Source organism: Sycon ciliatum, chromosome 8 (genome assembly GCF_964019385.1).
Source record: "Sycon ciliatum chromosome 8, ocSycCili1.1, whole genome shotgun sequence".
Lineage (NCBI taxonomy): Eukaryota > Metazoa > Porifera > Calcarea > Leucosolenida > Sycettidae > Sycon > Sycon ciliatum.
The window spans coordinates 29,503,747-29,517,547 of record NC_088650.1 but is presented as its reverse complement, the minus strand read 5'-3'; the positions used below and the strand labels follow the sequence as shown (position 1 = coordinate 29,517,547).

Genomic DNA, 13,801 nt, shown 5'->3' with positions numbered 1-13,801 from the left:
GTGGACGGAATCCACTGCCCGTCGTCACTTGACGACGGGCAGTGGACAGAATCCACTGCCCGTCGTCACTTGACGACGGGCAGTGGACAGAATCCACTCGTGAGTCTACCATTTCAATGACAAGCTTCTGTGGTCTGAAAGTACATGCAAAAGTCGTGTACTGAGTCTGTAGTCCGTGTCCGGTTGTCGAAGTCACTCTCACTCAGCTCACACTGACACAGCCTCATACAGCCATACAGGACTCGAGTCAAGTCACAGAATGGTTCATGTAAACTCAAACGTCAAAGATTGTGAGTGATCTCCTTGGCTTGGGTGCATACGGGAAACACGTTCCAGTCACTCATACTCGGTCAGCACCGCTGCTCATCCAGCCCTTGCCGCTATCGCGGCGCGGGCAGGATTCCGCGGTACTGCCCTCATACTCGTGCAGGAACCTGTACGTACTGCAAGTACTTGAGAGAAGTTGAGGCCAGGCGCAAGGGGAAGTACGGGGTTTTCGGCACTTTACCTTTGGCTTTGCCGCTGCCACTAGTCACTGTCTGTACATGTAGTGCCAGTGCAAGTGGTCATCATGGACATGGACGATATATATCGATATGGGTTGATCGGGGCTGCATGCATGCGGGCGCCGCGCACACTCGCAGCATGCACGCAAGCTCGTGAAAAAAAAAACTGCCTCTCCTGCTATGCAGCTCCTGCTGCAGCGCTGAGTCCTGGTCTCTACTTCAGTACTTGTTGAGTGCTGTATGCATGGTATGTGTGGGGCGAGTGGCCCTCGCTCGTGTAGATTTTGTAGGCAGTAAGAAAGGTATCCATGTTATGTCCTTAGAGTTGCGACGCACCTCCACTTGCTCCTCCAGACTCCACTCATATTAATTTATCTTGTGCAAGAAGGGCACACGCACACCATTGTGCGCTGGTCTTCCGCAGTCCCGTATTTATTTTTGTAGTAATCAGACTCGAGCTTTGTTACCGTGTGGCCGCGTCCAGTTTTCAGCGCGGGTGCCCAATGGCCAGCGGAGGTGTGGACATTTGTGCAGGTCAGGAAGACGGCGGACTGCGCGGCCTGGACCATGAGTTCGATAAGAGAATATGGGTGCCAGGCCCACTGAATGGCCGCGAGGGGCCGCATAGGGATGTGGTGCAAGTCGTGATCTTCAAGACCTGCTGCAAGCACCTCAAGTTGCCCACCTTTGGTACGTGCTTCTTAGCGAAGACTGCTGAGGGAAGTCCCCTAGTTCTCAATGGCGGTGCAGCAGAAGACGAATATGCGTGTTTCTTCACCGTTGCTCATAATCTGTATTGCAAAAAGCACGCATGCTATGTGGCCAAGATTGCATTGGTACACATGAACAAACCAGGCACACCGGCTGAGAGGACACCGCGCACCAAATCTAAAGACATGAGCCACAACGACAAGATTGGATTCTACCGAGTCCCGCAGGAGTTCAAGCAGTGCAAGACACGGGACGGCTTGTGTCAAAGCGACTACGGATTGATAGTGGTGCGCCGGGACGAGCTACTGGATCTGGATCTGCAGCACATTAGCCTCTCCTTGCCCACGTCGCTCGTAGGCGAGAGCGCAGCGTGCTACCCGCACGGTGTCGTGTGCGGCTATCCCGTGTACGTGTTCCAGAAGCCCAACACGAGCGAGTACAACCTCGGCGGCGAGAGCGCCGGGTTCAAGGAGCGACCGGACGTGAAGCGCTACCTTGTAGTCGGCGCACAGTATTGCTCGGTGCCCAGTGGCAGCAGTGATTCGGTCCAGGAAAGCGACGCACAAGCGCTGAGCAAAGAAGACCGTCGTCAACTCGAGCGGCACAGCGACGGGATCTTCTCATTTCCGCAGAACCACTTCGACGAGGAGTGCGAAAAGTATTGCCCGCAGTCCTCGGCGAGTGCAGCGCTGTACCGGTACTACATTGACACGTCACCGGGCAACAGCGGATCTCCCGTCTATGTGCCGATGCAGGATGGCACGTTTGTAGTGGTCGGCCTGCACCGTGGAACGTGGTACTATCATCACAAGAATGACGTCGACCGGGCGACAGACTGCAACGTTGCCGTGCGCCTGACCGACACGGTGCTGAAGAGAATGAAAGACTGGCTGGCGCACTATATCAGTAAGCAACACGGAGACCCTATCAGTGGTGACGATGGAGATGAGAACGGCGCTCCACTTGATGACGGCAGTGACAGTAAGTTGACCATTGGCTGTTCTAATTGTACAGAAATCATTTATTTATTTAATAAAAATTGTGATGGAAGAAATATGTGGACAATAAAAAGGGCTTAGAACTAGTTTTCGTGCAAAACTCGCTGTTTGTCCATCAGTGCAATGAAACTTCCTGAAAAGTATTTCACGGAAACTATATTGTCCTCATTTAATATTTTATAATAAAGGATTCCCCATAGGCTAAAAGCCTATCTGGGGGGTTTACAGTCTTGGCCAGCAAGCAGCCCATTAGAAAACAGTCCCGATGATTGTAGTCGGTATGTGAGGCAAAATCATGCCAAGGTGGAGTATGGTATGTCAATAGTTTTTGGCATATCTTAGTACAGGTATGAGCGTGTGTGTGTGTGTGTATGTGTGTGTGTGTGTGTGTGTGTGTGTGTGTGTGCATGTGTGTGTGTGTGTATGTGTGTGTGTGTGTGTGTGTGTGTGTAAGATATGGTGCAGTGGGATGTGCTGTCGATTTCCTATCGAGATGTTACGGATTCTATTCCCGACGGTTATGGGAGCACATGTCTTTCTTGTCTTTCTCATTCTCCTAGCTCTTCTTTCATTCTCCTGGGTGGCTACCAACAGCCGGTGCATTCTGGAGTATGTGGTGGTGGTGGTGGTGGTGTTGGTGGTGGTGGTGGTGGTGGTGGTGGTGGTGGTGGTGGTGGTGTGTGTGTGTGTGTGTGTGTGTGTGTGTGTGTGCGTGCGTGTGTGTGTGTGTGTGTGTGTGAAAAACATGAATAAGAAAAGAATTTTAAAAAAAAAATAGGGAATCAACTGGCCAAAAAGCCACTTTAACCAGCCGTGTGGTGTAGACCAGGCAAAAATTAGTGGCGGTCAATTAATCAGCCTTGCAAGCTGTTAAATGGTGTAATCCCAGCACAAGTTGCTATGTCTAACATGGATGTTCCCTATCATCGCTTCAGGGGTGGGCAGGACTATGAGTCTGAGTATGCGTGTGTGTGTGTATACATGTGCGTGTGTGCCTGCATGTGCACACACATTTGTGTGTGTGTGTGCATGCCTACGTATACACATTCATTTGTGTGTGTGTGTGTTTTTGTGTGTGTGTGTGTGTGTCCCATATGGTGCAGTGGTATGGGCAGCGATTTCCTATTGATAGGGTGTGGGTTCGATTCCCGACACATATGGTCACACACGTCTTTCTTCTCTTTCTCGGACTCCTCCTGGCTTTTCTTTCATTTTCTTGGGTGGTTACCAACAGCCAGTGCATGCCGTAGTATGAGTATGTGGTGTGATGTGTGTGCGGGGAAAAAATAAAAAGACCAAAAAGTAGGGATTCACTGGCAAAAAAAAAAACACTTCATAGCTGTGTGGTGTAGACCAGGCTGAATACTGGCAGTCAATTCTTCAGCCTTGCAAGCTGTTGAATGGTGCAATCCCAGCACAAGTTGCTATGGCTTCTGCTGTAGCATCGCCTCCGGTGAGGGCGTCAAATGGTCAAATGGTGTGTGTGTGTGTGTGTGTGTGTGTGTGTGTGTGTGTGTCTGTGTGTGTGTCCCATATGGTGCAGTGGTATGTGCAGCGATTTCCAATCGATGGGTTGCGGGTTCGATTCCCCACAATTATGGTCACACACGTCTTTCTTCTCTTTCTCAGACACTTCCTAACTTTGTTCATTCTCCTGGGTGGTTACCAACAGCCAGTGCATGCCGGAGTATGTGGTGTGATGTGTGTGCGGGGAAAAAAATGAAAAGACCAAAAATGGGGATTCACTGGCCAGAAAAAGTCACTTCAAATAGCTGTATGGTGTAGACCAGGCTGAATAGTGACGGTCAATTCTTCAGCCTTGCAAGCTGTTGAATGGTGCAATTCTAGCGCAAGTTGCTATGGCTTCTGCCGTAGCATTGCTATCATCGCCTCCGGCGATGGGCATCAAAGGTCGAAGGTGTGTGTGTGTGTGTGCATGATGTACTCTGTGTGTGTGTGTTTGTGTGTGTAAGTATGTGTAGCACACACTTGTGTGCATCTGCTACGGATGCATATATCGGAAAGCTACTTCGATTTCATTGAGCAGGACTGTACATGCTGAAGTTTGCCCATAGCTCTGTCTGATCAAATCAACTTGGATCCGAGCAAAGAAACTGTTGAAGCATTGAGAATCTGACTTGTGCATCGATCTTGCAGACATGTGTGGCATGATAATGTGCAGATTGCATGCAGTATGCATCGCCAGCACTTGTTATTCATGCCAAGGTGTCTGCAGTTAACAACCCCCTGGGGATCATAGGACCGTTGTTGATGGTGGTACACATGTACCTTTTCCTGGTCTTGCTGAAAGTGATATACTTTGCGCTGGGAGTCTGACATTGCTAACTGTTGATCACAATTGGCGATTGCCGCTAACTTCTTGTGTTGCCTGGCATCCACTGTCACTGCCATGGCGGTGGATATTTGAGGAGATCATTTACTGGCAGACAGAGGAAACAAAAGGAGAATTACTTCGGCATTCCCGTATCTGATGGCCAGTTCTTTAGCTTTGCATGCTCAGGGCCATCACATTCTCTATAACCAGTAAGACCATGTTCGTACCACTTTTCGTCCAAGATGGTCTGCCCAGGGCGCCTGTAGAGCACTAAAACGTGCCCTGTTGGCCGAAAAATCCGATTTTTTTCCCGGGGGGGGGGGGACCTCCCATCATACCTCTCCCCGCTGTCCAGGGGCACCTGATGCAGTTTAAAAAAATCACGGAGAACACAGTCAACATTGCTAAGTTACTGTTATGCTCATCAATTTTGGCAGGGTGGGATAGAGAGGGTACTTGCCCAATTAGCAATGCTATTTGTGAATGTTCCGTTATCTCCAGTGCAGCAGAGCATTTCCTCACTCGAGCTGTCCAGCTTTACTCCTTCATCCCCTTTGTGTGTAGTGGGGGGCATCAAGCTGTTTAGGCAGTTTATTTTTGATTGCCCTTTTCACCTTACTTTTTGTGTCTGTCCCTCTTTTTTCTTGTGCGGGTCTTCTCTTCAATGCAATTCTAGTTCTAATGGATGTTGATAATTATGAGTCGCTGCCATTCCTCCGTGGCTTACTGCAAGCAGACGGGTACGTACCAGGGGGAAATGAATCTAACTCGCTGCTCTGGCAATGTGCAAAGCAGTGCTGTTGGCACACTGAGTATGGGACAATAGCATGTTGTGCCCCTTGTCACATGTGCTGGAAGGAAGATGAGCTAGAGTTGTACCCATACTATTCCACATGTTCTGGCTGCTACACCGATAGCGTTTCTACACAACGTTTGGTTTTTTTAAAAGCGGACTGTCAGCCTGAGGTTGTCATCAATTGCCGAATATGGATGAAGTGCGAGCCGGTGGTGTGGTCCGAGCAATACTTGCGCAATCGAACAAAGCAAAGGGGTAGCACGTATATCAACGAAACAGCAGGCCTGTTTTGTTTTGTTTGCATTTCTGTACTGTTACGCACACATATCTTACAAATAATCTGTGAAAGCTGAACGTCACAGTCCATTTCCCACTGCAGCCACTGCCGGTGTGGACGACGTGGTGCGGGGATTGTACTCCAAGTACGAGTACATCTACTTCTGATTCGGCCACACGCTCACTCTCGCTTGGGATTCGCCCTATCGATCATGCTCTAATATAGACATGTTATTTTTTGCTGTGCAGAAAAAATGGTCATATCGCATGAGAATGTTGATTCTATGTTCGGGTGCTTCTCTGCTTTGTCACAGTGAATGCAATGCCATTCGAACATTCAAATATAATGTATGCTCCATTCCACTCCTTGCCTATTTTATTTAGAAACAGGAAATCCAATGTGGTGGTCAGTAACATCACAAAGAAAGGTGAGTTGGCTTGCCTTTGGCAGGTTACACATGCTCTCACTCATCGCCTGTTTCGTGTGCATTTTGAGTTTGTGGCTGAGGAAGCATCGCCACTAGCCGGCGGTGGAAGTTGAGTTTCTTGAAATGTAAATGTGCCTATCTGAATTTTGGGTGTCTTGGCCCAGCAAGCCTGCGATGTTGTTTGTGATCACCTCAAGCTTTGTAACAGAAATGATTGTGTGTGTGTGTGTGTGTGTGTGTGTGTGTGTGTGTGTGTGTGTGTGTGTGTGTGTCTGTGTGTGTGTGTCTGTGTGTGTGTGTGTATGTGTGTGTATGTGTGTGTATGTGTGTGTGCCAGCTAGTTCGGTTGGTGGGTACACTTATGCCAGATAGTGTTGGGCTTGTTGCCAACGGGCTCGGCTGCTTGAAGGTGTATTGTTGTACCTACCACCTTTGTTGGTTTCAGGGTTCATATACTTTCTATTTGAAGTATACATACCTGTTAACCATGGACTGCTTCTGGCTAGATTAACTCTTGTGTAATCAATGGTGCTAGTGAAGCTTATATCAGATCCACTCTGATTTAGCCACCCACACTAGTACCAAGTATTACCTTCACTGGGGGCAGGGGTACCTGCAGTTGGATCCCGGGACGGATACCCTGATGCCGTCAATCCTTTTTCTGCACCTTGTCCTCACCCACTTACTGAGGTGTGGTGATCCCATAAGTGGGATCATTTCAAGTCCACCCTAGTTTGGGGATTTCAGGGGGTGTCGGCCGTTGGGTGGTTCAATGGCCAATTGAGTCATCTTTCCAGGATTCCTTTTGAGTCTCTCTCCCCTCTCCCGGGGAGACCCACGTGACCAGTTTTGGCAGTGAGCAAGTACAAGTATATAAGTGTGTATGTGTGTGTGTGTGTGTGTGTGTGTATGTGTGACTATGTGCGTGCGAGTGTTGTTTACATGCATTTGTGCACATTGGCGGAATGTGTTCTGTTGTGCAGTGGAGCAAAGCGGAACATTTAATATCAACGCTACAGGCAATGGTAGGTACTTCAAGTGTTGGATACGTATCTCCCTAAGGATTACCATCATGTAGTTAACGGTCGCCTCAATGCTGTAGACAGCCAGCTGTTTCGGCTATCTAGGCTTCGTCAATACACCTACAAGCTTTAAGCAAGCCGAGCTACCAGCCAAGGCACCACAGACATTAAGATAGCTCGTCGCTCTAGCGCCAGAGTGCTCGAACTATGAAAAGTAGCGAGCAAAGCATGGGCTTAACTGTGGGTCATTATGGTGCCTGCAGTCATTTTGTTACCATTACTCTATATCTCTCTTAGTATGGACTCACACTGACTTGTTGCCATACCTGCATGTAAGCAGTGAAATATTCCTGCATATTTCACACCTTAGGGCTATATTGACTGCTTATATTTGACTCCTTTTTAGGGATTGAGCGCATGCTTTGGTTTGTCGTGATACTGTAGAACGGGTAATTTAGGCGACGTAAAAACCCTAGCGAATGTAGCAATCGACTCATTTTCGCTAAAGGTTCAAGTCGCTAATCCGTTGAGACATTAGTAGTGCACTGGTGACCCGTGAGTAAAATCGCTGCAAATCGCTAAAATAGAACGTCGCTAACCGGTTGACAATGGGAAAACGCTAAGATTAATAGTCGCTAAAATTACCCGTTCTACAGTAAATCTAATATTGACTTCGTACTAGATCAATAATTATAGGAAATAAAACCTCGTAAAAGACCTTGGCTTCACCTCGTAAAAGACCTCGGCTTCACCTTGGTCTTCTACTCGGCCTTTGTTCCCAAAATTGACCTCACACTCGGTCAATATTAGATACTCACCGCCTTCTCAGTATGTGACCCCACTGTTTCACCTGACCTAAGCACTCTAAATCTAATGTGTTGCATAGAGACTGTGTACCGTAAAGTTCCGTAAATAAGCCCTGGGCGTATACAGAACAAGGGTCTGAAAACTGGGCGCATATTTGGGCATGGGCGTTATTTCAGGACTAGGCCTATACAAGGTGCATATTGCATCGCTTGCGTATCATAAGCGTGCATAACATTTTTGCACACATACGCATACACAGGTACAGCATCGCCCTGGGCGGTTTTCGGGCATGGGCGAACCCACGAGCTTTGAGTGTAGATGTTGATTCGATGGGCGCTATTTCGGGCATGGGCGTTATTTCGAGTGGGCGTATACACGGAACTTTACGGTATACTTGACTCCTTTTCAGAGAAGCCGATAAAGAGATTATTGACCTCATAGTCTTTATTTTTATTTTAGGAATTTACTGTCCGCACCTCATGGCCGAGCTTCCGCATCCGTAGGAACGCCACCGCCCTCTAGGATCACGGTGCAAATGCAGTTCCTAAGCGGTGGGAGGTGAAAAAAAGGAAGAAAAATACGTATCGGTACAGACTGGGGCGTTAAAGAGCATCACTTTTGCGGCAGAGCCTCCTATGTCTAACATAGCTGTTCGCTATCATCGCTTCTGCGATGGGCAGGTCTGAGGTCTGAGGCGTGTGCGTGTTGTCTCTTCTCTTCCTGATATGGTAGCTCAAGTCCATGTCCATGTCACCGGGCCGCTGCAGCAGATGCAAGGTACATGTATAGTGAAGCCTGTCTAAGACGACCGCTCAAGGGACCTTCGAAACGTAGTCTCTGTTACCGGGTGGTCCCCTTATCCAGGGTCAATTGGCTGGAAATAGCATCCCTTGGTTCTGGTTGCAGTGGTCTTCTGGGACAGGGGTCGCCTTGTCCGAGTGGTCGCCTTGTTAGGTTTAACTGTATGTATGCATGTATGTATGTATGTATGTATGTATGTATGTATGTATGTATGCTGCAGGCATAGTCTTACTATGTATGTATGTATGTATGTATGTATGTATGTAGGTATGACCCACAACCATATTGGTCGTAGGGGCATTGAATTGTCATTGGCAATAGAAGGAGCTAAGTACACTCATAAACAAGTTGTCTATATTCAATGTGCTCGGCAGCAGCGAGCGCGCGCGAGAGAGAGAGAGAGAGAGAGAGAGAGAGAGAGAGAGATAGATAGAGAGAGAGAGATAGAGAGAGACTCCCCCCCCCTCTCTTCTCTCGAGAATGGCTTCACCCCCGACACACCAGCCCAGGACCACACACCTCACTCGCCAGGCTGTACGACTATCCACCGCACATCCCCATCAGTTACGGAATGTTCTTCCTGCAAATTCCCGGAACAATGTGAGCCAGAGAGCCAGAGAGAGAGAGAGAGAGAGAGAGAGAGAGAGAGAGAGAGAGAGAGAGAGAGAAATAGAGAGAAATAGAGAGAGAGAGAGAGAGAGAGAGAGAGAGAGAGAGAGAGAGAGAGAGAGAGAGAGAGAGAGAGAGAGAGAGAGAGAGAGAGAGGGGAAGGAGAGAGAGAGAGAGAGAGAGAGAGAGAGAGAGAGAGAGAGAGAGAGAGAGAGAGAGAGAGAGAGAGAGAGAGAGAACTGCATGACATATTGGACCATTCCGTTTTGGCAAGGTGCTATATTGTTTCAGTGTAGACTAAAGAGAGAGCTGTAATTTTCTAATTTGTGCGGGTTTGCATATCACCGCCATGGACAGTGGAAGTTGTTAAGACACAAGCGCTTTGATTTCGTTATCTGTTGTTTCTCAGGTCATTCCTCCACCGAGTCTGTGCCAATTCCCGAGAGTTCAGGGTGCGAAACGGGTGGCCATCCTGACAAGATGGACCATGAGGATTCTCCCGTTGTCGGAGGCAATCGTAGCGTTACAAGTACTACTGTTGCTCCTGCCGCTTCTGCTCCCGGTGCTTTGGCGTCCGCTGGTGGCAGTGGTCATGGTAGTCATGCGCAGGCGTCGCAGGATTTTGAAAAAGATCCAGTTAGTCCAGTTCAGGAGATAAGTCCATTCGACGGTTCGGAACCGTCACAACACCACCACCACCCACAACAACAGGAGCAATTGCAAATGACAGTGCAGCAGCAGCAGGAGCAGGAACTGCAGCAGCTGCGGCAGCATCATCAACAGCAGCAGCAGGAACTGGAGCAACTGCGGCAGCGGGAACTGGAGCAGCTTCGGCACCGGCAGCAGCAGCAGCAGCAGGAACTGGAGCAGCTGCGGCAGCGGCAGCAGCAGCCGCAAGTAAGTGATTTTCAGCCACGCCAGGACAGTGCAGAGGGGCAAGCCAAGCGTCCAGTACAAGAGGGTGCGCAGAAACCTGGCGCGTCTGCACAGCAGCATGGTAAGTTGTACGACAAATGACATCGCCACCCTCCTTTGTTTTGCTTGCTTATGCATTAGGGAACATTCTGGCATGGACTTGTAATGAATGGTTTGGAGAACAGACATCAGTACTTCTACACTTCTACTTTCTAATGATGTGTATGTATTGTGTGTAAGTGTGTGTATATGTGTGTAAGTGTGTAAGTGTGTGTATGTGTGTATATGTGTACAGCGGCAGAAGAAGACTTGGTTGTGGCATTGCTGTATGATCATTGTGCTTGTATTACTGGCCCTGTCTACTGGACAAAGAGCACTATGCACAGTCTGAGGACCTTAGACAACTGTGTGTGTGTGTGTGTGTGTGTGTGTGTGTGTGTGTGTGTGTGTGTGTGTGTGACTGTGTGTGTGTTTATGTTTGTGTGTGTGTGTGTGTGTGTGTGTGCACGTGCATGCATGTATGTGTGCGTGTGCATGTGTGTATGGCTGTGCGTGTGTCCGCGCAGACCCAGTGCCTATGGCAGGTTTGGGATGTGCCGTGGGTCTGGATGGCTGGGTGAACTTGGGAAGTATGCCGAGAAAGGAGAGGGACATCCTCTATAACTACCTTCGCCATTACCTGGCTAAAAGTCCCAAGATGGTGTACACCCTTGCTATCTATCTACTGGACGGTTGCACAGACGTACCGGACCCGGAAGTGGTAAGTTTCGCTAAATGCATACTGCGAAGACAGTAACGGAAACCGTGTTCCGAGTTGAACCTGTGGATTCTGATAACTCACACACACCTTACTGTCTCTGTTAGCCCGCCCACATTCCGTGTGCACATTCACGGTGTCAAGCCACCGCACTGCATGCACATCACCAGTGCTAAACAAGCCCAGGGTTTGTATGAGAGCGTGGGCTGGTTCTTGGAAGTCAGTTCTGTATCAGTCATTATTGTGCTGTCTGTTGCACTGTCTGACTCACCGGCATCATCCTTAGAACTGCTGCTCAAACTACAGTGCTGTCGAGCGCCGAAGAACGGATCGGCTAGAATCTCACCAAGCACAGCATACCAATGTATTCACAGCAGCTCAATTGTGCATGCAATGTATATGCAGTACATGAAACAGGGGCGTCGGAAGGAGTTTAACATTGGTGCGGCTAAAATGTGAGGGGGGGCCGGGGGTCCTCCCCGGGAAATTTTTTGAAAATTTGGCCTAAAAAGCCATATAGAATAACAAAAAGAATATGGATGCTGATGATACACCGCATTGTCGATGTAAAACATGGTACCTGTACAAGAGTCGACAAGCCACCAACAAGGTTGAAATGTAAAAAAAATCGAAAATTATTGGTGCGGGTTTGGCCGCACCTGCCGCACCGGTTCCGACGCCCCTGTGAAAATATGAACCGTTGGTTGACCCCCCCCCCCCCCCAGCTCTTCGGCGACTGACAGTACTATACGGATAAGTTTCATGTGCTGCTCAATGAAATCCAGTCACGGCACTCACGTTTGCGCCTTGCGGCATTTCGCAGCCCTGTGTTCGCTGGTCTAGGACTGGGCAACGCCTGGCACTTACTTTACTGACGGGACTGGATTTCATCGAGCAGTACTATAGCTGAGGGAAGTTTGCCATGACTGCATTCGCTGTCTCCTGTCTAATGCAGTTTTCCATGACTGCATTCACTGTCTCCTGTCTAATGCAGGCAATTAACGACAGAGCAGGTCCCAACGCGAGCAATTTTGCACTGTTTGACCATATGATGGGACTGTGGCTAGATAAAATGATGGATCACAGCGGCAAAGTGCTTCACAAAGCTGTGGCCGAGGGACTAGGAAAGGGCATAGCAGCCTCGATCAAGGCCAAACTTAAGCCTGCCATGCAGTGCCGCTGATGTGCGGGAGGCCGTGCACCACTGGTGACTTTGGACTGCTGTAGCTGCCCAGATGAAGGCCACATGCAGCATCTAGAGGGATGCTGTGATTGTGCTGGAAACTTCACCCAGCCAAGATGAAGATCTCATCCAGGTGAGGTTTATAGGTGCGCCATGTCCTTGCACACAGCCGCCCACACATACACGGCACAAAACTGATATCGAATGCTTTTTACACGAGAGCAGAATGGAAAGACGGATTTTGGTGCTACACTGGCTGTGTTTTTCTTCAATATTTCCATTTGTCTTTCGTCGTTTTTCATTGTATCACTAGGAGTACTTTCCTGGTTGTTCTTCATTTATGACTGGCTGGCTACTATCTCTCGTGCCGAAAGGTGTATTTTCTTTGCGTGATGTGTCCAAATAGCTGATTGTTCTTGACTTTGGACATCACAATGCTTGCACGTATTTTGACTTTTTTTAATGCTTTCGTCTGTTGATTGCCAGGTTGTACCTTTCTCGTGTTCCCAGCCTGGGACATTGCAAAGAACATAATCATTGGCTTATACCCGGGTCTGCTTTGTTCAGAACTTGAAAGCACTTTTTTATTTCCTATAACTTGATTTCCTCTTCACTGCTTTCTCCGGTCAATTATCAGCTGGTGTTGTGTCTTTGCAAGATGCTGGACACTTTGCTCTGCACTCCGTAGCAATTTATGTTGTAAATAATTGCATTTCAAATTATTAGCCGAGGTTATTGTTCTTCAAGGTTTGGTTTTGCTCTCGGTCTTTTTCAACGGATTCTTGCTTGCCACTTCTATCCGCCTTTGCTTTCCGATCTTAGCCACTTTTGGTTTTTTCTCTAGAAGAGCAGATAGGATTTAGCCGATGACAGGCTTAGGTATTTTTATTACTATAATTATAATTATCGTCGCAACATCTTTGGTATAATTATTTCATTTGTCAAGCTTTTCGAATTGAACCATGGGAGTCATGTCCTCTGTGCAGGGTCTATCCGAGGGCTGCCGGTGCACACATGTACATTTTGAAGAGTACGTAACCCTTGATCATCATGATACAGTGTACATGTAGGCCTTTGGGTGGTATGACGTTGCCTGCGGCGAGCGGTTAGTGCCAGAACTGGTGGAAGACCATGCATGGTTTGGGTGGCTGCCGACTGTGTGCAGTCACTATTGTCATAATCATGATTGTCAGTTTTTTTCCGGGGTTACGCAGGGCCTCTTTTACTGGCAAGATAAAGCCATGATTGTCATAATCATGTCAGTAATTCCGTGCTTACATGTACGTGTACAATGACGTCATTTCCACTCATGTACCAGTTGAATACAGCAGTAGATGCAAGGAACGATCCCCAGACAATTCTACGAACTCCTTTCTAATTACATTGTACGTGTACGTGTACAATGACGTCATTTCCACTCATGTACCAGTTGAATACAGCAGTAGATGCAGGGAACGATTCCCAGACAATTCTACGGAACTCCTTTCTAATTACATTGTACGTGTACGTGTACAATGACGTCATTTCCACTCATGTACCAGTTGAATACAGCAGTAGATGCAAGGAACGATTCCCAGACAATTCTACGAAACTCCTTTCTAATTACATTGTCATGTACATGTACAGTCAAACCTCTTTAGGGCGAACACCAAGGGAC

The 13,801-nt window shown here is 48.2% G+C and overlaps 1 protein-coding gene across 2 annotated transcripts; it reads left to right on the top strand.

Moving 5' to 3' along the window:
• Window positions 1-741: 741 nt before the first annotated feature.
• On the top strand, window positions 742-13,104 carry LOC135822636 (uncharacterized). 2 transcript variants are annotated; one of them, XM_065335443.1, is made up of 8 exons: window positions 742-2,198; window positions 5,227-5,290; window positions 6,007-6,050; window positions 7,034-7,075; window positions 8,612-8,656; window positions 9,699-10,286; window positions 10,771-10,964; window positions 11,956-13,104. In XM_065335443.1, exons 1-8 carry the CDS (start codon window positions 1,010-1,012, stop codon window positions 12,142-12,144), a joined length of 2,355 nt encoding a protein of 784 aa, XP_065191515.1. In that variant the 5' UTR covers window positions 742-1,009; the 3' UTR covers window positions 12,145-13,104. The 2 variants fall into 2 exon arrangements, with proteins under 2 accessions (XP_065191515.1, XP_065191516.1); XM_065335444.1 differs by lacking the exon at window positions 8,612-8,656.
• The last annotated feature ends 697 nt before the right edge of the window (window positions 13,105-13,801 follow it).